We start from the raw sequence: 24,174 nt of genomic DNA, 5'->3' as shown, positions 1-24,174 counted from the left end.
ACCTGTGTTTAAACTGTTTAATTAAGGAAGCTAATTTTGCATGTCAAACATAATGTGGTAGGTAATTAGATAACTAAGCAAACCAAGGAAAGTGCGATGGACGTGACTTGGGTCCGTCCTACGGAAGGGTGGTTCCAGTTAGCTGGGAACTTTTCTCAAAAGACGTGATAACGAGACTGTGAAGACCTACCGTTAGTAGAGATAGAATCCCAATTTATGTTGTTTTAGGGGAACGGAATGGGACTATGCCTTATGGGCAGAGAGGTTGAGCTTTGCATCCCTCTTGTTTTCCATTCTCCATGAACCAAGTGTAGCATAAATTCGCTTCGTCGACCCTGTTGTTCCTACACAAAGTGGTTCATCTGGAGCTCGATGCTAGCTACTTCCTAGAAACTTTGTTGATAGGAAGGAAACCCTGACTTCAGGTCGGTCCTAAGTGGGAACGGTCGGACACTTCCACTTGGGACAGACTCGGGAAGACCTAGATCGCAAACCCTGTGACATTCCTTGCGAGTGCCAGGCGGTGCTTTCTAGACTCTCTTCTCGATGGGCTGCTAAGACGTGTCCCACAAGTGGACAAGCGGACACATTACATTGAGTATCAATATGCCTTACATTAACCATATTAAGAGCATGTATACATTATCAAGAAGTATCTTAAAAATATGCATAAAATATTAAATATTATTTTAAATTTTTCCTCTATGCTGAAACAAGTCCACATGGTAAGTAGTATGTTTAGCTCCTATTTGGAGTTATTAAAAAAGAATATTGATTGGTCTTATCATTGTGTCAAAGTCTCCTACCATATTTATCATGACCAAAAATGGGCATGACTAGCTTTCAGGCTCTAGCTAGGCTCCTACACACACCAAACAACCTACATGGCCTCATGGCTAGGAGCATTTGGATTATACAAATTGATCTATCTAAATATTATGTTTGTAGACATGAGAGACCAATGTTTTCCCCATCCCAACTCTAAGCATAGGGAGCTTCCCATACATGGGTGACTACTTCACCTCAATTCATACACACAGAGTACACCCTCCAACTAAATGTTGTGGTCCCTACATCTCTCATACATCCCAAGGATTAGCCCCAGAATGCACTATCTCGCACATACAAAACAATGAAACATAGTCCATACTTTTGATATTGCACAATCTAGGAGATATATTTATTTCCATACACAACTATCCCCAATATAACCAATCTAGCCTATAGCAAGGGAAGCCTCTTTCACTCAATCATAGGTAGATAATGTGGAAGACAGGTGCTATGCATCCAAGAGTTGATCATTGATACCATGTTTAATGCACATGCAATATAGAATGTCCTAGCATACTCAAAGAATTTTTAAATAACAACTGGTCATGTGTTGTGCGAATACATTCTTTTCACAATATTTCCTAATGTAGTGTGGCATTGAGAAGACAAAAACCGGGCTAACTCGTGCCTCCACTCCTTTATATATATTCAATGAAACCTATATACTTCACTTCAATGAGCAATCATTCTTTTTTTAAATGCAAAAACTTGGCATTCCAACCCTCATTTAAAATTTATTCATTATGTGGAGCGGTCTTTATGTTATGTGTTATTTTTTTATAGAAACACCCCATAAACGGGTACGTTAACACATAAATGGATGTAGACTCAAGCTAAACCTCATGTCCCAATAGTCCACCATACATTCAAACATACTATATTGTTTTTCTTCTTTTTTAAGATTTAAAATCTATTTTTTCTCTTTTTTAAAAATTTTTTCATAATGTTTCTTACTTATTTTTTGCATAAATGCTAATAATTCTATAATTTATCATCATAAAACAAATAAACACAACCATGAAAATCAACATGCATCATTTTGCCCCGCATGTACCATTACTTTCACAAATTTTATCAATTGTCGTCATATTTCTCAATTATGTGTTTTACATATACTAGATAATTAATTCTGCATTATGTCACACATTTTGAAATTTCGAGCTTGTAGCCCTTAAATACAACACACATCACTTCCCTGTTGAATGTTAGCCTATAAGCATCTCAATTTCATGATGGAAACAATAATAGGATTAAATTTCCTTTGAAAAACCGAGACTTACCACAAGAAAACTGCTTAATTTTTCATGATTTCAAAGATGCATAGACCACTCATCTCATTGATGCTCCACATAGCGTACCCCATAAACGGGTACGTTAACACATCTTGTCATGATCGGATACCTGTTCCCCCTCATCTTCTCAACCCACATGAACCCCAATTATGGTGAGAGAGAAAGAGGAGAGAGAAAGATTAAATTTTGATCTCTTCAAAGAATGCATCATTTTTTGTGATTTCGAAAGTGATGGAGAGCAAAAATTTGTTGCATCTCATGCCTAAGAGGGCTCGTTGCTGATTCTAGGCTGAAAAAATCGACTTTTCCCCCATTTGAAGAGGTTCTTAAAAGATTGAGTTCCCCTCCCCCTCTCATGATGATTTGTGGGTTGTTTAACTCTCTTAAGCTTAATGAATCAAAAAACTAGTTCAACCCTTTATGTTCACACTAACAATGAGTGGTTTGCTTAAAATTGGAGGCTCGAATGGACTTGGATTCGAGATCTAAAAACATAGGCGCATTCTTGACATCAATTTCTATAGACTTGGCCTCTTGGATGCTATTTCTAGCTTCTAGATCAAGTAGTTGCTTTGTAACACAAAAGTTGCACATTTTTAAATGGGCCATCTAATGAGGTCTAACTGGCAAACGGATGCTTCCAATGTATTCAAGGCCACCCACTTTCACTTAGAAAACTTTGGCACCTCTTGATTTTACTCGCAAGTGCTTCATTTTTTGCCCTTATTTATAACTCTCATTAGCAACCATGTGATAGGTCAAGTCAGTCCATCGAATCCATGAACTGATATACATGCACATAAATCTAAAGAGAGTAGGTCATTTTGATCTATCAAATACATAGTCTTCTTGGCATATACATTGCATCTTATCACACTGACCAAGTTAAACCAAATTTGATATAAGATGCGAGGGCTAGCCTCATGCTACATATGCAAGTTAGCTTACTGTAATCTAATCATCAAAGTTTAATCTTGGGCTTTTGTACATCCACAAGTCCAAGCCTTTCCATTGATATAATGTCGATATGGGCTATGCCTTCTTGGGTGTTATTAGCTAAATGAATGACCTCATAGGGCTCATGTGTCCCACCTTGATTGTCATTCAAATAGATTGGTCATTTGAGCTTCCCAAACACCCCTCCTACATAGAGAGAATCACAAATTTATGCTCATTTAAACCTTCCCTATTTGGATTATTGCATATGTCAATGTTACTATCCAAACTAGGTAGAGTTTTAATCCTAGGCCCATCACATAGATGCATCCCAAAGTGGTGCATATTGTTAGATATATCATCATGACCTCTAACCTCATCCACTTGGAAATTGACCATGATATGTCCACCTGGAATTCTTGGCCTTTCGTCTAACACATCAGTCAAACTTTTAGAGATTTTGGGCCTCCAAACCCATCTCACATCCCTCTTTATATTCTTGCACTGCCTCAATTTTCCACATTGGTCTAATGGACTCAATGTGCACTTATTGCTATGACCAAATTGTCTCAGATACTTATGACTTCCATCCAACAGGTGGACCTTTGGCACTCAACATCTTCTTCACATGAGATGCCTTTACTTGCCTGTGTCCACATTGTGACTTCTCACTCATAGGTAATCATGCTCTTACTAAGGGGAACAACATTCATCCAAAAGCATGATTCACTTATAGATGGCAAAGGTCTCTCAAGAGCCTTTTCAGGAGCAAAATGAGAACCAGTCATAAGACACTCATCCACACTTTTAGTCCCAATGATTCTATTGATTTTTCCTTCACAACTACCTCTCATGGAAGTGTTGTAAGTCCTACTAGGACTTGCTTGGCTTGGAACCTTTTCACTAAGAGACATACTATCATTGCACATAGAATTCACATTGTGCCTGGACTTCTTGGAGATTCTAACAACCAAGATCACCCACACAAGTTGGCTTGTATTAGCAAGTGAATTATCTCCTTGTAGAAAAGGTTGAATACTTGGATGCACTTGCAATGAGTGGGGAAAACTCCAAAAGTTTTTCCAACATCTCTGAATATAATGCTGCTCATAGTCAATTGCTTGAATCTTAGCCTCACTTAAAGAGTTAGGATTTTGCATCCTCACTTGGATTTGCGTATTAATCACTAGGCCACTCATAAAGAGCTCACACAGCGCATCATCCGGCAACACAGTGGCTTTTCTTGGCCAAAGCCTAAGAATATTATCAAAGGCTACAACATATTCTTTGACAGAGATATATCAGTCTTGCTAAATTTTGCAAGTTATCCCAAAAACAAAGTCATGGGAACCTTCTTCTCATACTCATCTAGAAATTTGTCACATAGTTCCTCAAAGGTTCTTATTGACCCTCTTGGGAGGTTCCAATAGCACTTTTTGGCCTCTCCCTTCAAGGTACTTGAAAACACAAGCATCCAATGTGTATCATCGTTCCGATCGTTTTGAGTATGCGGATGATCGTATTCGGAGTTCATATGACGAAATTATGATCCAAACAAGTTGCAGACACGCATAGGGTAGAAAAAACAAAAATAATGAAAAGCAGTAGAAAGCAAAAGCCAAAAGCTAAAAGCAAAAAGCATAATATATGTGAGAGAACTTGTGAAAACTATATAAGGATGAGGAAGATAAGAGCAAGGGGCATTCCCCTTTGAGTCTTCTTGTATCTTGTGAGAGATGTGAGAGGAGGGTCGCATGCGAGAGTGTGAACTCTTATCGTGTTAGTTATGAAGTCAGAGAATTTGGATGTTGAAGCACCAAGTGACAACCCAAGGTTATTAAGGTATGAAATTTTTGTGATGTTGGATTTGTCTTCAAAGTTTGCTTTGACATTTTTTGCAAATTATTGGTGTTTTGGAAATTTATGTTGGGTATTTGTGTGATGCTCTACCTGGATTTGGATTTATAATTTGTTTGAGCTACAAGAGGCATTGTTTGTTGTTTGGTTCTATGTGTGATTCATGTGGTGTTTGTCAAATATTTAAATTTTTTTGTTGTGTTGTGCATCTGACAAAGTCAATTCTCCCAACCGGCACTCCTTACCGTCTCATTATCGAGTTGGGAGTGACGCTTGCTCTCGATCACCACTCCCATAACACTGAATACCGACAGGAGTGGCTATTGGACAAGGAATTACAGATGACCTACATGATGCGTACCTTTTTTAGCGTGTCCAAGCAAGAAGAATTTATTCACAGTTGATTTGATGCCTTATTGGGCTGACAACATAGTCTAGATCATCCTAGAGCATGGACTATAGAGAGACATGTTAAGAAGGCTAGGCTAAGGTGGCTTATTCTTAAGATTCAACCCTATCAATTGATTGTCAGTCAATTCTATAAGTTAGGGCACGATGGCATGTTACAAAGATGTGTATGTGAGCATGATGTGCTCACTAAAGGACATGGTGGAATTAGTGGAGGACACATCAACGAAGATACTACAGCTCGCAAGGTTCTACAATCTCAACTGTGGTGGCCCACCCTATTCCCCGTAATGCTGCTAAATTCTTAAAGCATTGTGACGAGTGCCAAAGGACTAAGCTCCCTATTTGTAAGAATGGGATGGAGTTAACCCCAGTCGTAGCATGCCAACCATTCGAAAAATGGGGCATTGGCTTTATTGGGCCAATCAGTCCTGTAGCACAGTACTCCCAAGCCAAATACATCATTGTGGCAACAGAATACCTTTAAAAATGGACCGAAGCTCGAGCGAGATGAAAGAATGATGCTAAAATACGACTAAATTTATTTTGAATCAAGTGATCTCATTATTCGGCTGCCCCGTCGACCAATGCACTCATTTCATTAATGAAGTGATTGCCCACTTGATTTCCACCTTGTTGACCATCTATAGAAAATCATCACCCTACTACCCTCAAGCTAATGGTTAGGCGGAGTCCATGAACAAGACACTAGTGAATGTCCTGACTAAGATAGTATTTTCCTCACACAGTGACTAGGATAACAAACTCATGGCAGCACTATAGGCGTATTAGACAGTAGATAAGACGGCAATTAGGCAGACACCCTTCAATCTGACCTATGGAATTGATGCAATTTTGTTGGTAGCTTTTTTTGTCTCTAGCTTGAGAGTAGCTTTACAAGATCGATGGGATGGGAAAGAAGCATGGACTGAACACTTAGTAGAGCCAAAACATCTCTCTAAAGACATGACTCCTAGCTACTCATGCACTAATCTGTGAGAAGGCAAGATGCAAGAGTTGGTTTGACAAGCATGTCAAACAATGTGACTTTGAGCAAGGGGACCTAGTGTTGCTATACTTAGTGAAGGGCCATAAGCAAAAGATGGAATTTAGAGGATTAGGGCCTTTCAAAGTCTGCAATATTAGTCGAGCAGGCAATGTAGAGCTCGAAACCCTAAAGGGAGAGGGAATAGGCTTCTTTAACTTTAGTCGTCTCAACTACCCCAACCATCCATTGCACAAGCCACCAATGCTTCAATTGCCTATCAACATGAGAGTAACCACCATCACAAAAATCGAAGACATGGATGAGGAGACAATGGAACCTACCTATCTATGAATCACAGACGCTACTCAAAAGACATGCACTTTTGATGCACTCATTGATAAGGGAGTTGACTTTAACATTCTTACTCATGAGTATTGGGCTCTCATTGGTCAACCCCAGCTGTAGCCCACGAATGCTAAGATCAACCCATTTGGGGGACAGTCCTACTCTCTGCTAGGAAAATGTAAAGTAATGGTCTCTTCTGAGACTAAAAGCCTACCCATGATTTTCTATGTGCTACCTAATACCAAAACCATAAGTAAGGAATCGCTACTAGGATGTGCTTTCAAGAAGCAGGCACATTGCAATATCAACTACGACTCGCAGTGCATTCACCTCACCATTGGCGATGTGAGGATAGTAACGGCTTTCAATAAGGGCAGTGTGGCTCCACCCAAGCCCGCAGTGCTACCAATAGTAATACCTAACACAAAGTCTAAGAAGGGAGGTCATGACTTTTCTTGCCCTTCCAAGACTAACCAAGGGCAGCGTGGCTCCACCCAAGCCCGTAGCGCTACCAATAGTAATACCTAACGCAAAGTCTAAGAAGGGAGATCATGACTTTTCCTACCCTTCCAAGACCGACCAATCGCAACCCAAGGGAAACACAACCAAGACCACTAAACACAATAGCTCAAATGGGTATCTAAACCATGACTTGTCCTGCCCTGCCAAGACCGACCAATCACAACCCAAGGGAAACACAACCAAGACCACTAAACAATAGCCATCCCTATTTAGCTCCTACCTCCTTTAGAATATTGGCCATCACTTGCAATCAACCTTAGAAGTTCGTAACATGGCCACCCCTATTTAGATCATCCTTATACTGAGGAAGAGCTACACATTTCCACCAATAGGATCAACTCCGGTGATTTTCTAATTGATGTCCTGACCTACATTATGCATGTAGGTATTAGACCTCATGACATGGACCATCATGTTCACTTGGAATATAACCCACACTTCTACGCTTGGCTAATGCAATAGTAAAGCATTGCAAGCTTGCACTTAATGCCCTTAACCCTTCATTCTCCTACCCTAGGAAGGATTCATATCATGCCCCCAAGGGGAAGGGGGTAAAGGTGAAAAGTAAAACATGTCTCAAACCTCAACCAATGTTTAAAGGGGATGTATAAAAATCAACTTATGATTGAGGAAAATCATCATAAATTATTTGGATTGTGTGGACTACTTGAAGCAAAATTTTCTTTTTAGAATTAAGTGTTTCGTTTTTTCATATCTTACTTTCATTATCTGTTTTTTATCCTACAAAACTTATCTCAAGAAAACTAATGATAAGCTGTGGTATTGTGGCAGAAACCTATGATGGTAGGCTAGGACAAAGCCAGCTTCCATTCACAAAAGAAGAACATGAAAAGTATGGCCTAATGGCAAAAATCATGGCCTTCAACCGGTTCAAGTTCAGAAACATCATGAACCTAGATGACATGGTCATGGAAGAACTAACCGTGAAGTGACTTGTCAACTAGTACAACCTAGGAAAGTATGTGGAGAAGCTGTTGACTATAGCAAGTGTGCAAAGTTCCTACGAACCATCGATGTTAATAGGAACTATAGCACTATAAGAGTGTTACAAGGAGAAGAAGCCCGCAAGGTCAAGGTGGAATTGAGCCTAGAAGTTGTGAAAAGAGCATTGGGACTGGTCAACAATGTTGAGAGGCGATGCTAGGGATGGACAAGGCCTTGGTCCACACCAAGCACCTAGCTGATATTCCTAATCTTAAAGTTAGGTTACATGCAAAGACAATCCACACATTGTTCTCTAGTCAAAGATACAATGCCTTGATAAGCAAAGTTGGAGTGCCCTTGTTAGAGAGCCTTGTAGCCAAGTCCCTAGATGAAGTGAATTAGAATAGCTACCTGCAAAAAACCATTGAAGCTTTATTAAAGGCACTAGCCACCACAAGGATAAGACCAGTGGGCAGAGAGTCTCCGGCTTCCATAATGGGGATGGCAAGGAAGAAATCGTCATCAAAAGCATTGATTATAGCATTTGGCAGAGTCTTGACTGCTATAATCCAAAAGGCTCTGGGAGAGGTAGAAGGTGAAGAGAAAGTGGGAGAGACACCCCGGGAGCAAGAGCAATCGAGCGAAAGGACATTGAGTGAGGGCAGAGAACTAGAAATGCCATTTGGCCAAGGAGAGCCTAGAAGGCCAAAGAAGAAGTCTCCTCAAAAGCAACATCAAGAACCCAGGGAGAGAACAACCAAGAAAGAAAATGTTGAATTAGAGAGTGCATGTGAAGTCAAGGAGGTTTGAAAAAGAAAGAATGAGAAAAGAAAAAGCAGAGGCAGAAAAGCTACACAAGAAGGAAGAGGAAGATTTGGCTCAAGCCATCCATATGTCGATGGAGTAGCGTTCTAGGGAGGAGGAGTTAGTTACTATGAGCCCACAAAGGGAAGAAGGCCTAATCACTAGCACCAAAGTACTAGAAATCGAACCACAAAGTGAGCAAGGGCATGTTATATCCAATCTCACCTACTCTGATGCCCCAATCTGTAACTCCCACAACCACCCAAAGCGTAGCACAGTGGCGGATGCAAGCAACCTCATGGCCTAGGTGCAATACCAAGTGAATAGGGTGTAAGAAATAGCCCCAAATTCGAGTGGAGGAGCTCTGATGGCTAGAACGAAGAGACCGGTGGTTGCAGATGCTAAATCTAGACAAGACCCCAAGAAGCAAAGAATAGAGCCATTGACAATGATCATACGTACAACACCATTGTCATCCATGGGCTACAACAAGTACGTCAAAGAGCTTCATGGACAACTAGATAGAGTAAAGGCAGAGAAGAAGAAAGTGAGGTAGTTGAACTGGAAGTTGAAAGAGAATCATTCTTCTAGTTGAAAAGGACTCTCCATGTAGCATGATACCTAAGAGAAATCTATGAGCTAAAGGAAGAGCTTAAGGCTAAGGAGAAGGAAGAAGATAATTGCCAAGTCAGAGCTGAAAAGATGAGTGGGTTGCCTCTTACCCACCCAGCCTCCAATCCTCACTAAGAGAGCTAAAAAAGGGCACCACTTAGCCAAAGGGAGGGTGGGTTAGGACATCCCTTTCCTCAAAGAGAATGGAAAGAACCAAAACACAACTTCACGAGAGAGAATTTGTAGCCCATCTTAATGGAAATGAAGATGATGGAATGTTAAGAGAAGTGATGGCTCCTAAGTTCTCCCATGAACATATATATAACATGAGAAAATAAGGATTCCCCACCAATAGAGCATATGGCAAGTCTTACTTAATAAGTTTAAGTATGAATATAGAGAGGGAATTAGAAGAGAGTATATATGATCTAGACACCATATTAGAATTTTATATATATATATTTATATATATATATATATATATATATATAGAAAGAGAGAGATAGAGAGAGAGAGAGATGAGAAGAGAGGGAGACAAGAGGAGAAGAGGTAGAGAAAGCTTGCCATTATGTATTTGTGGAATGCTACATAATAAAAGAGACTCACTCATAGCTTACCTCAAAGAGATGGACTAGCATGAGGGTGTTCTAGTGTGCTCTCGTGTGCTTGTCATTGTGTTTCTTTACATCTCCATGGGCACCTTATATAGCCTCTATGAGGGATTAGATTAAGCTAATATTCTTGATTAACATAATCCTAGATTATGTATGGCATCTTTGAAAATATGGAGAATAGTGGATGGAACAAGTCTCCACCTTGGTCATCATGCAAGAAGCCAGGGATGGTAGTAGACAAGCTAGAGAAAGGGAGATAGACTACTAGAGATGGGTGCCCAAAGCACATTATTATAATATATTTATAAGAAGGATAAAATTAAAAGTTGATGTCATAAGGGTGAAATAGAGAAGAAATTTGCATACAGCCAACAGTCTGTGCCTTTGTAACTTCAAATTAGTGAAGAATTTGGAAAAAGTTTCTTCTGCAACTTTGTAGACCATGTCGAAACTAATCGGGCAACACAAGAATTTTCTTGAAATTTAATTTTTCATGGGATCTATTCAAATTATAAAAAATAGCTTCCAAAAGTTGCTTTGGCTTTAGACCCTTATATATATATAAATACATATAAGCATGTGGCAGAGGAGATCCATGCTTGTAAGCTTTTGTGTAAGATCGAAATGACACCATGATGTGGACATTAACTTGTGTACAAGGGTGAGGTGTCCTCTAATGATGGTGATAGATCCCAAATCTTGGTGATATAGGTGGAACCCACATGTAGTTGGAGGCTAGTCCTTTGAAAAAATATATGTGCTCACTCAACCCCTAGGTGTAATCCATTTCCACCTTCACTAAGATAACTCATCCCTTTTACCCTTTACATTGGCATCCCTCCTAAGAACTTGTTTTCCCACTTGCTAGAGTTATCATAATCAAGAAACAATGTAGCATACATAGTACTTGAAGAGTAAACCCAAAGTGATAAGATGTAGGGTTTAAGCTATGGGTAAGGCTCTTGATAGGGGTTTTGACCAAATTTTGTGGTGGAAATCCGATTTGTAAAAAATCTGGATCAACAAGGAAGGCTCAAAGAAGAACGACATGAACTGATAGGCTTGCAAAGGGAGTACAAGCTCATCCTCATGCAATATGAAGAATTGAGAGAAAAGTTGAAGAGAATAGAAGAGGTAATGGATAAACGTAAGACAGCAGATGCAAAAAAGGCTCAAAAATAGGAAAAGCATTGAAGAGACATTTAGGTAATGGAGCATAGGCTAATAATGGAGCTAGAAGAGCAAGGAAGGCTAGAAAGGGAAATTGAGCACTTGGAGAAGGAGAAATAAGAAACAATCCAAAGGTGGAAAGATCTAGAGCCAAGAATGGTGGCCCTAGCACAAAGGCAAAATGAAAGCCCTGGAGGAAATGAAGTGAAAGGAAAAGGTATGGATGGCCAAAAGAGAGGAAAGAGTGAAAGAATTGGCAGGCAGTCTAGCCCATGCCAAAGGCAACTGAGTAGAGAAGGGCAGATGCCATAAAGATGAGCATGGAATCCCAACAATGTGCCTTCCTCAGTACCATTTTAGATGTCACACATCCAGAAGAGGAGGTCGTTGAAATCTTAAAGAAGAAGCTAGAGATTACCCACATGGCCATAAGGCACGACCTATGTGTCTAGGTGCATGAAGAAAAAACGAACCTAAGCCAATGAGAATAAAAGGAGTACTTGCTAAGGGCAGGACTAACAGTTCAAGAGATCGAATGGCTGGGGTATACAAAGAAGCAAGGACCACAAGAGCCAGTGAGAGAAAAGCGCAACATATACTACTCTCTAAAGTGAGGCAGGATTTTGAGGTGAGGCAACAAGACAAGGAACAAGTCCCCCAACCACCCTCTCCAAGCCTAGAAGCTCAGCAAGAAGTGCCACCAAAGGATGCAACTAGGGAAAGAAAAGTAGAGGCTAGGAAAAGAAGGAAGAAGATGCTAGAACAAGCAAGAAGAAGACTGAGGGTGTGACCCCTAGCGATTTTGGAACCTCCTATCCCACAAAAAGAAGAATACTTTCATGCTAACTAGAACATGGGACTCGCAGTGTGGGAACAGTAGGAAAACAAGTGCAAGCCTTACAAATTTACATTTTGATACCCACTCACACTGAGCCGAGTATTATCCCTGAAGTGGTAGAGGAGGTGATAAGCATGGAAAGAAGGCTTGGAGATCGGTGGAGTGTAGAAAGAGAGAAGAATCTCACACTGTGGGGGATAGAGGCATAGGACTATTGGTGGGAAAACAAAGTTATGGAGGTGCCCAAGACCATAAAGGGGTACAATAGTCAAAGTGGAGGTGGAGAATGTGGGACAGGAACATGGATGCATGGATATCATTTTGTAGCACCCTACCCTACGAGAGAAACGACCCAACATACATATCGTATCCAAGAAGGGTAGGTTAGGACTTTAACTCTGATATCCATGGTTGTTAAGATTTTCCTAAAATCTACAATGTAAATGCTACTAAGCTAGAGGAAGCCCTTACATTTTTTGAAAACAACCTAGGGCTCTCTATCTCCCATTTTCTTAGTAATTCTCTTCTTACCTCGACCTTGCTTTCATTATAACCTATAACTACCCTAGGCTACTTAGAGCTTTACTTAAGCAAGAACCTACCTCTCAAGAATATCGCCTACTACCCCTATTTTTTGACTTAAACACTTGCATAGATAACTATGTGATGGCCAAGCTCACAATGAGAGCCACCCTATTCCCATCTTTTTGCATGGCCCTACTAGAGGACATGAACAACAACCGATTTACTAGGTATAGTCATCCATTTTTGTCAACAACCCCTTTGAATGTACATATTAATCTAAAGGACTATATGCAAAGTAGGAACTTCCTTAGTAAGACCCTTAAGCCTCCGACCTCCTCCTCTCACAACTAGGAAACTGAGGACTAGCTACTCATGTACATTCAAAGGAAAAACAAAAGGAAGCAAGAAAAAAAAAAGAGATAGAAAAAAGAAAAAAGGAAAGACAAGAGCAAGGAAAGAAAAGAAAACCAAGTAGGAAGCGGAAAAACACACCTCACTTGATAAGCACCACAATCACTGCACATAGGGGTCCTCAAGTAAGGCACATCCAATATGGCCTCGATCGGTTGGCCCCATCTCTAATCCCCTAGCCCTTTTGCCCCCACTTCATGCTTAGGGTATATCAAGGGCATGACACACCTAGGGAGGTCACACTCGCGTCGCCTATGGTAGACCTGTCTCCCTAAGCTACACCCAAACACCACATTTTCTTTTCCTGTACAACACAAGAACTGGGTCCTCAAGTATGGGACAACACCCCAAGCTTGCATCCGGTTTGACTCAGCTCCCAATTGTTCCATTGGCATCATGCAATGCACTAGATATTGAGGTAAGCACACCCCTAGGTAGCGCCTTCTCTTTTCTCTTTCAAATGAAGCTGACAACCTACACCTAGCCACTAACTTCGGAGGTCTCCTGTCACCCATACATCATACCCTTGGTCTCCACAACCTCAACCATTTTGACATGCTTCTCTCCCATGTCCAATCCCCACAAAAGCCTAATCATCGACTCACATGACCACCCTTCAATCATCCTAGCCCTCATTGAGAAAGTCTAACACGTGCCATGGGACTAGCACTCGACTAGGAGGGGGTAATGTTAATCCCAATGTGAGATAGAGAAAAAAGAAGTGAAAAAAAATGAGAAATTTTAAAAATGCGTAGCAAAGTGAAAAAAGTGGCTCGACAGAAGTGAAAGGGAAGTGGAATCCAAGAGGAAGAAGCTTGGCGGTGAGAGCTATGGCGGATGGAGAGCAAGAGTCAAGAGAGAGAGAGAGACTCAAAAGTGGGAACTCCAATAACCAAAATGTGTGGCCGGACCTTCCTTTATTCAAACTGTCACTAAAAGAATAAAGAATAAGTAACTATGATGGGTGCCCGCCACCTGCAGTGTGCAGTGGCGGGTACTATCAATGTAGTAATACACGGGCGGCTAGGCGGAGGCGCCTTTACCCCCAACAACCTCCCACTTAAAGGCGAATCTGCCCCAGTGAGAGAGAAAAAGAAAAGACAATACACCATGTACACATGTACAACAGGATGAGGAAAAAGACGTCGTCTCATCCAATGCCTATCAATCTCCTAAGGAAGGCACAACACTCGGTAGTGAGGCTTTTCGTGAGCATGTCTGCAGGATTCTGCTCAGTTGGAATCTTGACAAGGTCAACAGACCTGTCCTCAACAACCTCGTGAATGAAGTGATACCTCACTTCAATATGTTTCATCTTCGCATGGAAGACTGGATTCTTGGCCAACTGAATGGCACTCATAGAATCCGAATGTAGTGTAGGCATAGCATCTGTCATATCAAGGTCTGCAATCAAATGGCCTAACCAGATAGCCTCCTTGCAAGCCTTTGTGGCTGCAATATAGGCCGCCTCTATAGTAGAAAGAGCCATACACTTCTACACCCTAGACATCCAAGAGATAGCCCCTCCAGCCTAAGTGAACACATAGCTAGAAGTGAATACATAGCCAAAAGTCGAAGCTTAATCCAAGCTCAAAAGCATTCCGGAACCAAGAAGAAGCATTTGACAACCTCCAAATACATCGGTATGATCATTCAAACCTCCAAGAAGCACCCCGTATCCATGAACCAATGCATACACCAAGTAAATGAGCTTCAGTCCATTGTATTACATCAAGCAATTCACTATTAAATGAAGCTCAAACGGTGCTCAAATCTGCTCTAAATCAGTCCCAAAGTATAGACATAGAATCCCATAACATCCTGGCATCATCGTGCATCAATAGGCATCAAACGAGCAATGCTAAGAAGCATCAAACAGTAAATGTCAAGTGCTGCCCTGTTTTGATAGTCCTGGGACTATGTATACAGCAAAGGGCTGAAGACGAAAGCACTCAAATCGATCACCAGGAGTCAAGCACTAATGCCGAGGAGTCAAGCAATGCTCAGAAGGGTTGCCAAGCGTGCCGGGAAGCCGAGGAGGAGGAGGGAAATGCCGGGGAGCAGATCAGCCTAGCCCCTAAAAATGCGCCAAAAATTACGCTGGCTATTCCTGGGGGCTGGGGGATCTTCAACAGCCCTCGAGGGCACTTGGCAATATCAAGGGGGCTCCAATATAGCCTGGGAAGAAGCCGATGAAGGTCTGAAAGCTCGGGGAGGAGGCAGGATATCAAACCATACCTGCAAATGAAGGTGCCATGGCTGCCATTGAAATTCGGGTTGAAGCTCTTCAAATCTGGGCTGAAGAGAATGCCGGGCAAGCTCCTATGCTTTTGCTCTGATACCAGTTGAAAGGGAAGTGGAACCCAGGAGGAAAAAGCTTGGCGGTGAGAGCTATGGCAGATGGAGAGCAAGAGCCAAGAGAGAGAGAGACTCAAAAAAGTGGGAACTCCAACAACCACAATGTGTGGCCGGGCCTTCCTTTATTCAAACTGTCACTAAAAGAATAAAGAATAAGTGACTGTGACGGGCTCCTACCACGTGCAGTGTGCGCAGTGGTGGGTACTGTCAGTGTAGTAATTCACGGGCGGCTAGGCGGAGGCACCTTTACCCCCAATAAGAAGGATAAGAGGAGAAAAAACCAAAAGAGCAAGAGCAACCTTAAAAGTTGAGTCAAAGGCAAAGGCACATTTTAAAATGTAAAGGCGCCTCCAAATTTTTATAAAAGAGTGCCAGTATCCCTCCCGTGTGCAAGTTGTAAAGAGTAGATGGGCATAGGTGAAGACATAATGTAAATAGAAGAAAATAGAAAAGAGGACCTTGGCAAAACCCGTGCAATACCATGGGACGAGAAACACTTCGGTATAGGGTAGCTACTCCCTTGTCCCCTATGCATAGCATATTAGACTTTACATATTGTAGGCCCACGGGTGGAGACTTTGCATACGTTAATTTTTTTCAGTTACAAGAGAAGAAATCCATTCTCAAACAATTTAAGAAAAAAAAAAGAATGATAACAAAAACAAATTGTTTGTCATAATATAGACCAAAAAAAGGTGATGGACACCCAAAGGCATGAGGGCATATATAAAACCTAAAAAGTGAATTACGTGGTCAGTGGGTCTTAGCAATCGAGCGAAAGCTTCCACACAAGGCAATCAAGAGTGGCATCTCAAAGCTCGAGTGGTTGGACATAGAGGATTGGGGAGACTCAAGGAAGAGGCCACAAACTTTCCAGGACGATGGCGACAATAGCAAGAGGTAGCAAGGGCACAATTGGAGATAGAGATCATGCATCATTTGGGGAGTAGCGGCCATAAAACTTATTGGAGTATAATGTAAGCTTTTTTGTTATTCTCACTTTCTTATTTAGAATATCACTTGTACTAATAACCTTATTTCTAACAATGCTACTTTGTTTTCTTTGCAACACTCCATTACAAACCACAATCCTATAGGTTTGGAGACTCGATATATAGAGAGACACTATCTCACTGCACTCATTGATAGATTGTATACGTACAACAGCCTAGTAAGTCAAGCATCTTTCTTGTTTGCACTTAGTTTCTTTGTGATGCATTATGTATTATAGATTAATCTCTAGTTGTTTATATTGCAGAGTCCGTTCAACACTCCATTATGTCAGGATGAGCTTTCAGATGGCGAGGAGCTGTAGCGGTTGTTTGGATTTGTGGAGTGCACATCGTTTCCTTTTTTCCACTTTCTCCGCGTAGCAAATGCAAGCCACGCCATTGGCCAAGGCTGGCCTTCACGGGAATGGAAATATATGGCTCTCCCATCGACATGCAGCGCCATGAATCGTGAGACAATTGATCAATGCAATCATCGACGTCACTAGAAAGAAGTATAGATAGACTCTGGGTCATGCTCGTAACCTGTTATCCTCCTTGTCATTGCGCTCGCTCTAGCCTCTCTCTCTCTCTCTCTCTCTCTCTCTTTCGACGTAATTAATTCCAGTAAAGCTCTTCTTGATCAGACGTCCTCGAGCCATCTCCCAAGAACACACACACACACACACTCTCTCTCTCTCTCTCTCTCTCTCTCTCTCTCTCTGAGTCTGTCTGGACTCTGGTCACTGGAGCCTGGTGCCAGCTGGTCTCTCAAAAACGCGTTATGTCAGTGTGTGTCTTGACTTCACGTCACCACCAGTGACCACCGCTCTCTCTGTCTCAAACTTTAGTCTTCCTCGTTGGAGTCTGAGACACGTTCTTCGTCCGCCGTTGGATGCCCACCCTTGGATTGCGGGATACGTCTTTTTGCGATTGAGAAATCTCATGCCTCATGAGGCATGACTCATCTTTCTTAGACCGCATTCGAAACTTCTCTCTTCTTAAATAACCGCCTCTGTGTACGTGCCTACAATATTCAATGCAATAATAGGTCGCTTTCCTCTCCAAGAAGCCCCTACCAGTCGCCTCTGCGCACACACATCGTGATTTGTAGTCACGAGTTATGACTCATGATATCGTGCCATGTGGTGTTTCAATGGCTTGTGACTCGTGAGAACTTAGAAATGAACAGTTGATTCTTGATAGCCTTTTTGAGCTCCGCAGCCCTCCGACAGCTGCTGCTGCTGCTGCTGCCGGCCGCTACAGCAACATTGACATGGGTACATCAGCGATAGCTCTCCTGTGGATCTCTGCAACCCATTTCGCTCTGTCCTTTGTCCTCTTTTTGGACTCTCATCATCTTGCGGCCGAAGCTGCAACAACTCATCAGCTAGACTGGAAGGTGTGTTCCCTTCATTCTTCACCATCTCAGCAGTATAAATTATTGTCCTTCATTTTTATCTGTCTAGTGTAGTGAGCTACTGCTCTACTTCACTCCCTGCTGTTGCTCTTGGAGCTTCTCAGGAGTCAAATTAGTTCCTTGAACTGTCTCAGTGTTCTCTGTCGCTAATTAACCCTACAATCAAGACAGGTTCAATTTGCCAACTATACACGCCTCTGCCACACAAAAGCTCTCGTTTCTGTCAATGGTCTGTACCCAGGCCCAACGGTTTACGTGAGAGAGGGTGACAGTGTGATTGTCAATGTCACTAATTTGGTGCCCTACAACATTACTATTCACTGGTATAAGACGTATTATTCTCTTTAAGAGCAGTGTAGGCCTTTCACGCAGTGGTTTAAGTTTTAGCTAATTGCTGGGAAAGAATGATGGATTCGTGTGCTTTTAATTTTTGAAGAGAATGTAATTCAATTGGGCAGGCACGGTGTTCGCCAGCTCCTCACTGCGTGGGCCGATGGGCCTGCCTATATCACTCAGTGTCCCATCCAGACTGGCAACTCTTACGTCCACAAGTTCCAAATAATCGACCAACGAGGAACCCTCTTCTGGCATGCCCATATCAGCTGGTTGAGAGCTACCGTGCATGGGGCCTTCATCATCCTTCCCAAAGACAATGCTGTGTACCCCTTCACAGCTCCCAATAACGAAATCCCCATCCTTTTAGGTAATACATCTATATGAGCTTGCACCTTTCAAACGGTTAGATCATATCTGATGATATCATCACGGGGACATTCTTTTGCGAAAACAAGGACTTCAAGTGTGTATGCAAGTGAAGTTGCACCCAGTCGACTGTAAACGTTGTGCTATCACTCGTGATCAACAGGTGAATGGTGGAATGCAAATGTAGAAGATGTCATTGCCGAAGCTTTGAAGACTGGAGGAGCTTACAACATATCTGACGCTTTGACAATCAATGGACAACCTGGTGCCCTATATAATTGCTCACTAGCAGGTATAAGATAGGACTTATGTTTGCCACCAGAAGCAGTTGTCTTCAATGCCTTGATATAGCTACAAGCTTACATATTATCCCAAAGGCTTGGTAGTAATATATAGAAGGGAATAGAAGGCCAAGCTGTAGATTATTGATAAGATTGTCCAATACATACATTATATTGTTAAACCTTGGATTCCTTGATTCTGGCTGCTGAACTAGTAGATATACCCCTAACAAGTCACCAACGGAATATGTGCAGATACCCAGGTGTTTAATGTGACAAGGGGGAGAACATATTTAGTAAGGATCATCAACGCAGCAGTCAACTTCCAGTTTTTCGTGGGTGTGGCCAACCATACACTCACCGTAGTGGAGGTTGATGCAGAGTACACACAGCCCTATGAAACAGACATTGTGGTCCTGGCACCCGGGCAAACTACTAATGTGCTTCTCACAGCTAACCAGCCAACAGGCCAATATCTCATATCAGCCACGATTTTCTCACCAGTGGACCCACTGCTTGTCCCTTACCGCAACACACCCACCACAGCCATACTCCGATACAATGGAGCCAGCACTGTGGCATCCACAAGCTTGGCCATGCCCACTTTCCCAGCCTTCAATGACACCGCATTTGTGGCAAACTTCACGCAGAGCTTGCGTGGACAGTCGTTCTCCCGAGGCTTTTACTACTACAATGTGCCCCAAACTGTCGACGAGGACCTGTTCTTCACAGTTGGCTATGCCTTGCAACCTTGCTCCAACTGCTCTAGCCCTTTCACAGGAAACCGATTAGCGGCATCGGTAAATAATGTCACCTTCAACAGCCCATCGGTTTCCCTTCTTCAGGTAACGATAAGGAACGCAGAGTTAGCAGGCTTTTCTTTTCGACGATATGCTAAATGTGTACGGTACTAGCTACTAGGAAGTAGGGACCTCGTGATGCACAGCTCATTAGGCGTACTGTGCACACGTTAATTTGTTGCTAGTCGGTGGGCTGGTGGCAAAAGCGTAGAGACGTTGCTTATGAGTCAGATAGGGAGGTACTAGGGAGATACACGAGCCCATACGAGCGGACAGTACAAATAAAATGTTTAGAGCTGCGCAGGACGAGAACTTCAGAAGGCTATGACTGAGTGCATACATCTGGTGTCGGAAAGTAGAGCCAACAATACTAGTGTAGAGGTGCATGAGCATTGAGTACATTGATTGATAGCGTAGATGGATACCAATGTACTGTACTGTATCATTGGGGGCGCAGGCATTCCACAATCACATAAACGGAGTGTACACGACAGACTTCCCGGACACGCCCTTGTTGGAGTACAACTACACGGGCGTGAATCCGAGCGACAAGCAGTCGGTGGTGGGGACGAAGCTGAAGGTGCTGGAGTTCGGGGCGAACGTGCAGATCGTGTTCCAGGACACGGCCACGCTGTTCTTCGAGAGTCACCCCATCCACCTCCACGGTCAGAACTTCTACATCGTGGGCACCGGCTTCGGCAACTTCAACGCCTCCTCCGACCCGCAAACCTTCAACCTGCTCAACCCCCCGTCTCGCAACACCGTCGCAGTCCCTTCCGGAGGCTGGGCGGCCGTCCGATTCCAAACCACCAACCCAGGTATATCTTATCTATACGCTCTCCACGCACTCTCTGTCACTCACACACACACACACACTCTCTCTCTCTCTCTCTCTCTCTTTGCAGCGGCTATGTTTACCAATATCCTACTACTATATTACTGTTCCGTTTCTACTATCAAGCGAAAATTTAGATCTACCCATATAAGCCCCGTCATTTCAAGGTCAAGAGGGACGTTTATGCTTACCCATTAAAGCAATAAGCTTACAAAAGATTTCCCACAACAAGTGAATAATATTCACGACTAATATCACTAAATGTATTATACTTTCCTATATATGAGAAGAAATTATGCTTGAGTTTTATAATTTCTTGTCCTTTAAACTTTACCAAGGATTTCTTAGCCACTTCTAAAGTTCAGCATATAACCCCCATTTCATAGGTATTAATGGAAGCATGGATTTTTCCAAATCCTTATCTCGACTCAAATGCTTCCTTGGAGCAACCATCTACTAGTGGGAGGAGTAAGTAGTTGGGAGGAGTAAGTAGTTGGGAGGAGTAGGAGTAGGTTCTAATCTGTCCACGAAAACTAGGTGCCACCTAGGTTTCACTCTTTGAAACAAAAACTAGGAAATATAAGGTCATATAATGATGGATTTGCAAGCCGTGTAAAGTGAGCCTTGGAGCTATAAAATGAATTGAAGTAAAACATCACATGGTGCTAATTTTACTTATGATCCTTAAAGAATGTTTAACTAGACGCTTAGTGTACCACTACTATAATAGTACAATCTAGAGTTAAAAGGCATTTTGAAGGTGAACCAAGATAGCTAGGATAAGTATTCATTCATATAGATCCTACTATAGTGCCAAATGACAAATTAACACTTTGGCCTACTTTAAGTTCAATGGGCATTTTAAGCAATTAATATTGTCCAATAATATGGAAGGTTCAAAACTTGAATTTGATACACCTATATGCTTGAAGACTCCCTTAGACCATATTGACTTTTGATTATAGTGTGTAAAGGATCGTAGACCCCCAACCCTTAAATAAGTGTTTTGATTGGTTAAAGCTTACAAAGTGGGTGTCTATCATTTGTTGTGTAACCAGCCTCAACACACACTCAAACCACTACTCCATGACCTCATTGGCTCTCTTTTGAATTTTGAGAATAATCCTTTCATTTATAGACACCTATGCTAGAAAAAGAGAATATTATGTATCTTAAAATAGCATTTGGACTTTTGACTTTTACATTGAAACAAAACTATTGAATACTTTATCTTGTTTAAAAGGACACAAGGATACTATTATGATTTTTATATATGCAATTCTTTAATCATATTATGAAACCCCTAAAATAGGAGTTTTGTTGTAATTTTGTTTTGATAGGTGTTATAGTGTCAATTTGTTGCTTTTATTGACTTCTTAGCATGGTCATATTAATATTTTTCAGGGGTTTGGTATATGCATTGCCACTTTGATCTTCATACCTCATGGGGCATGTCCATGGCTTTCATTGTTAAAAATGGTAAGGCAAGCAATCAAATATTGCCACCTCCTCCAACAGATCTTCCTCCTTGCTAGATTTGTAAGTCATAGAAGTGTTATAAGAATGTATCGTAATCTTTAGATGTCCTACAAAATTATGGTGAAAGGTTATGTTTTGCTTTTTCATTTGTGTGTATGATCTCATTGGATCATTAATGCTTAATCAGTTGAGTCTCAAAATCTTGACCGAGTCTCAAAATCTTGACCAAAACCATTTAGAAGCATGAATATAAAAGAAAAGCATGCTACCTTCTAATAAAGTCTTTCATTCTTTTCATTTCTTTGTAATATAATTTTAGTTTGGATATGTTAGCAGAAGTCTTTCATACACATTAGTGATATTAGTTATTATTACAAAATAAGAACATACATAAAAATGTACTATTAACTTTTTAAGATGATGATAGTAAGAGCATTTAGTTTGAAAATTGAAATCAAGAATTGAAACTAAAACTCATAATATAGTAAAAGTTTTCACAAAATGAATAATAGATTCATTTGTAGAGGAATTGTACTATGCTAGTTTAACCATTGATTACTTTATAGGACATTCATAATTGAGACATGAAAGTATATTAATATGTTTTAGTGGTGATGGTGAGTATTAGCCACTTAGAACCAATGCAACATTTTTTTCTCTCTAGAAGGCTTATTTTTTCTATTTTATAGAGTTATTTAATTTATTTGAGGGTATATTTAATCTCCTTTATCGATACTTTTTAATTCACTTTATGTTGTGTTTTAAGTTGCTTCTTTTTAAGACATGTATGTGTATTTTTATAATCATGAATTCAATAATTGTTACTAGAGTGGGTTTTGATTTCTTAGGTAGATAGTGTGTTTTTTTTTAAATTTTGGAGGAAATTTGACGAGTGTTGTATGGTAGTAAATATTGTATTAATGTTCACATTGTGCAAACTAGTTCATTCTTTTCTATAAAGCTTTTCACACCATGGTCTCTTCTACAAGCGATAGTCTTCATAGTCTTATTTGAGTTGTTTGTGCGTATTTTTCTACATATATATTTTTTGTATCAAGTGTAATCAATTGCTATGGTTAGCAATAATGATATATTGTGTATGTTGATTGTTAAAAACAAGTTGGATTAAATCAACTATTCATTGTAAGTTATATAACATAGCATATATTAATTGTAATGGGATTTTAAATATTGTATATGCTTTGACGCGCATCCTAGTGTTTTTGGAGTTGTAAAAACAACAAAATCATGTGTTGATATGTTGTTAATAATGTTGTACATTTTAGTTTCACTCTACTTAATACTAGAGTATTATCACTAATTATTTTTAAGCAATTTTGCAAGGATGGTAAATGTACAAGGATCCATGTCATAATTGTATTATTTCCTTTGTTGGAAGGATTAATATCATGCGTACTTAGTTACAAACATTTACTTTCTTTTATTGGTTGTATATTAGGTGATAGAGTTAGAAAGGTAGGTTTTAGTTGAAAGGTTATATACATTGGGAATCAGAGAGAAGGAAGTAGTGAATAGAAGATAAAATAGATGAAAAAAAAAGACAAGAAGTGCATAAGAGAAAGACACTTTAATGAATCAAAGTACTATGTATTGATACAAATTGAGAAGATAACCAAATTTTTGTCTAGGACTACTAAGAAGCAATCTCCAAGCATTAAATCCTCTAAAAACTAGTAGACCAAAAATATCTACTTAACATTAGCTTTTTTTTATGTTGCTCAAATCATATATTTGATGGTTTTATTGACTTTGAAAGGAGAGTAAACCTTAGGACACTTGGTTAGAATTTTTTGAGATTATTATTATTTGCTTTGGATTGTTTGTTGTTAAAAAATTGAAATTGTGTATTGCATAAATCTAGAAGTTTTTTCATTTTACATGAGATCTCTTAAAATTGGTTATTTTGAGATTATTATTATTTTCTTTGGATTGTTGTTTGTTGTTAAGAAATTGAAATTGTGTATTGCATAAATCTAAAAGTTTTTTCATTTTACATGAGATCTCTTAAAATTGGTTAAAAAATCACTTGTGTCTTATATGTTATTTTATTTTAAAAGTTTTTTATACCTTTAAAGGATATTTATAAGCAATAATATTTAAAATATAAAAAAGAAGTCAAACTTGCTAAAATATATCGTTTTTTTTTTTAAGTTAAAATTTAATAATTGATATGATAAAGATTTTTTAGATT

General features: G+C 40.4%; 1 protein-coding gene across 1 annotated transcript; it reads left to right on the top strand.

Moving 5' to 3' along the window:
* The first annotated feature begins 17,468 nt into the window (after positions 1-17,468).
* LOC148017932 (putative laccase-11) lies at positions 17,469-22,261 on the top strand. The gene is made up of 7 exons (XM_087661653.1): positions 17,469-17,847; positions 18,037-18,188; positions 18,324-18,568; positions 18,731-18,859; positions 19,104-19,693; positions 20,106-20,466; positions 21,888-22,261. Exons 1-7 carry the CDS (start codon positions 17,722-17,724, stop codon positions 22,016-22,018), a joined length of 1,734 nt encoding a protein of 577 aa, XP_087517779.1. The 5' UTR covers positions 17,469-17,721; the 3' UTR covers positions 22,019-22,261.
* Positions 22,262-24,174: the final 1,913 nt, after the last annotated feature.

The sequence above is a fragment of the Lygodium microphyllum genome, chromosome 21 (genome assembly GCF_053477565.2).
Source record: "Lygodium microphyllum isolate KBCC chromosome 21, Lygodium_microphyllum_v1.1.10, whole genome shotgun sequence".
Lineage (NCBI taxonomy): Eukaryota > Viridiplantae > Streptophyta > Polypodiopsida > Schizaeales > Lygodiaceae > Lygodium > Lygodium microphyllum.
This window is presented reverse-complemented; position numbering and strand designations above follow the sequence as displayed.

Bases quoted from the DNA above. Each gene is read 5' to 3' on its own strand.
- LOC148017932 (XM_087661653.1), top strand. From the start codon at position 17,722: ATGGGTACATCAGCGATAGCTCTCCTGTGGATCTCTGCAACCCATTTC. The intron at 18,860-19,103 runs GTATAAGATAGG...GAATATGTGCAG, and splicing joins ATATAATTGCTCACTAGCAG to ATACCCAGGTGTTTAATGTG. The intron at 20,467-21,887 runs GTATATCTTATC...AATATTTTTCAG, and splicing joins ATTCCAAACCACCAACCCAG to GGGTTTGGTATATGCATTGC.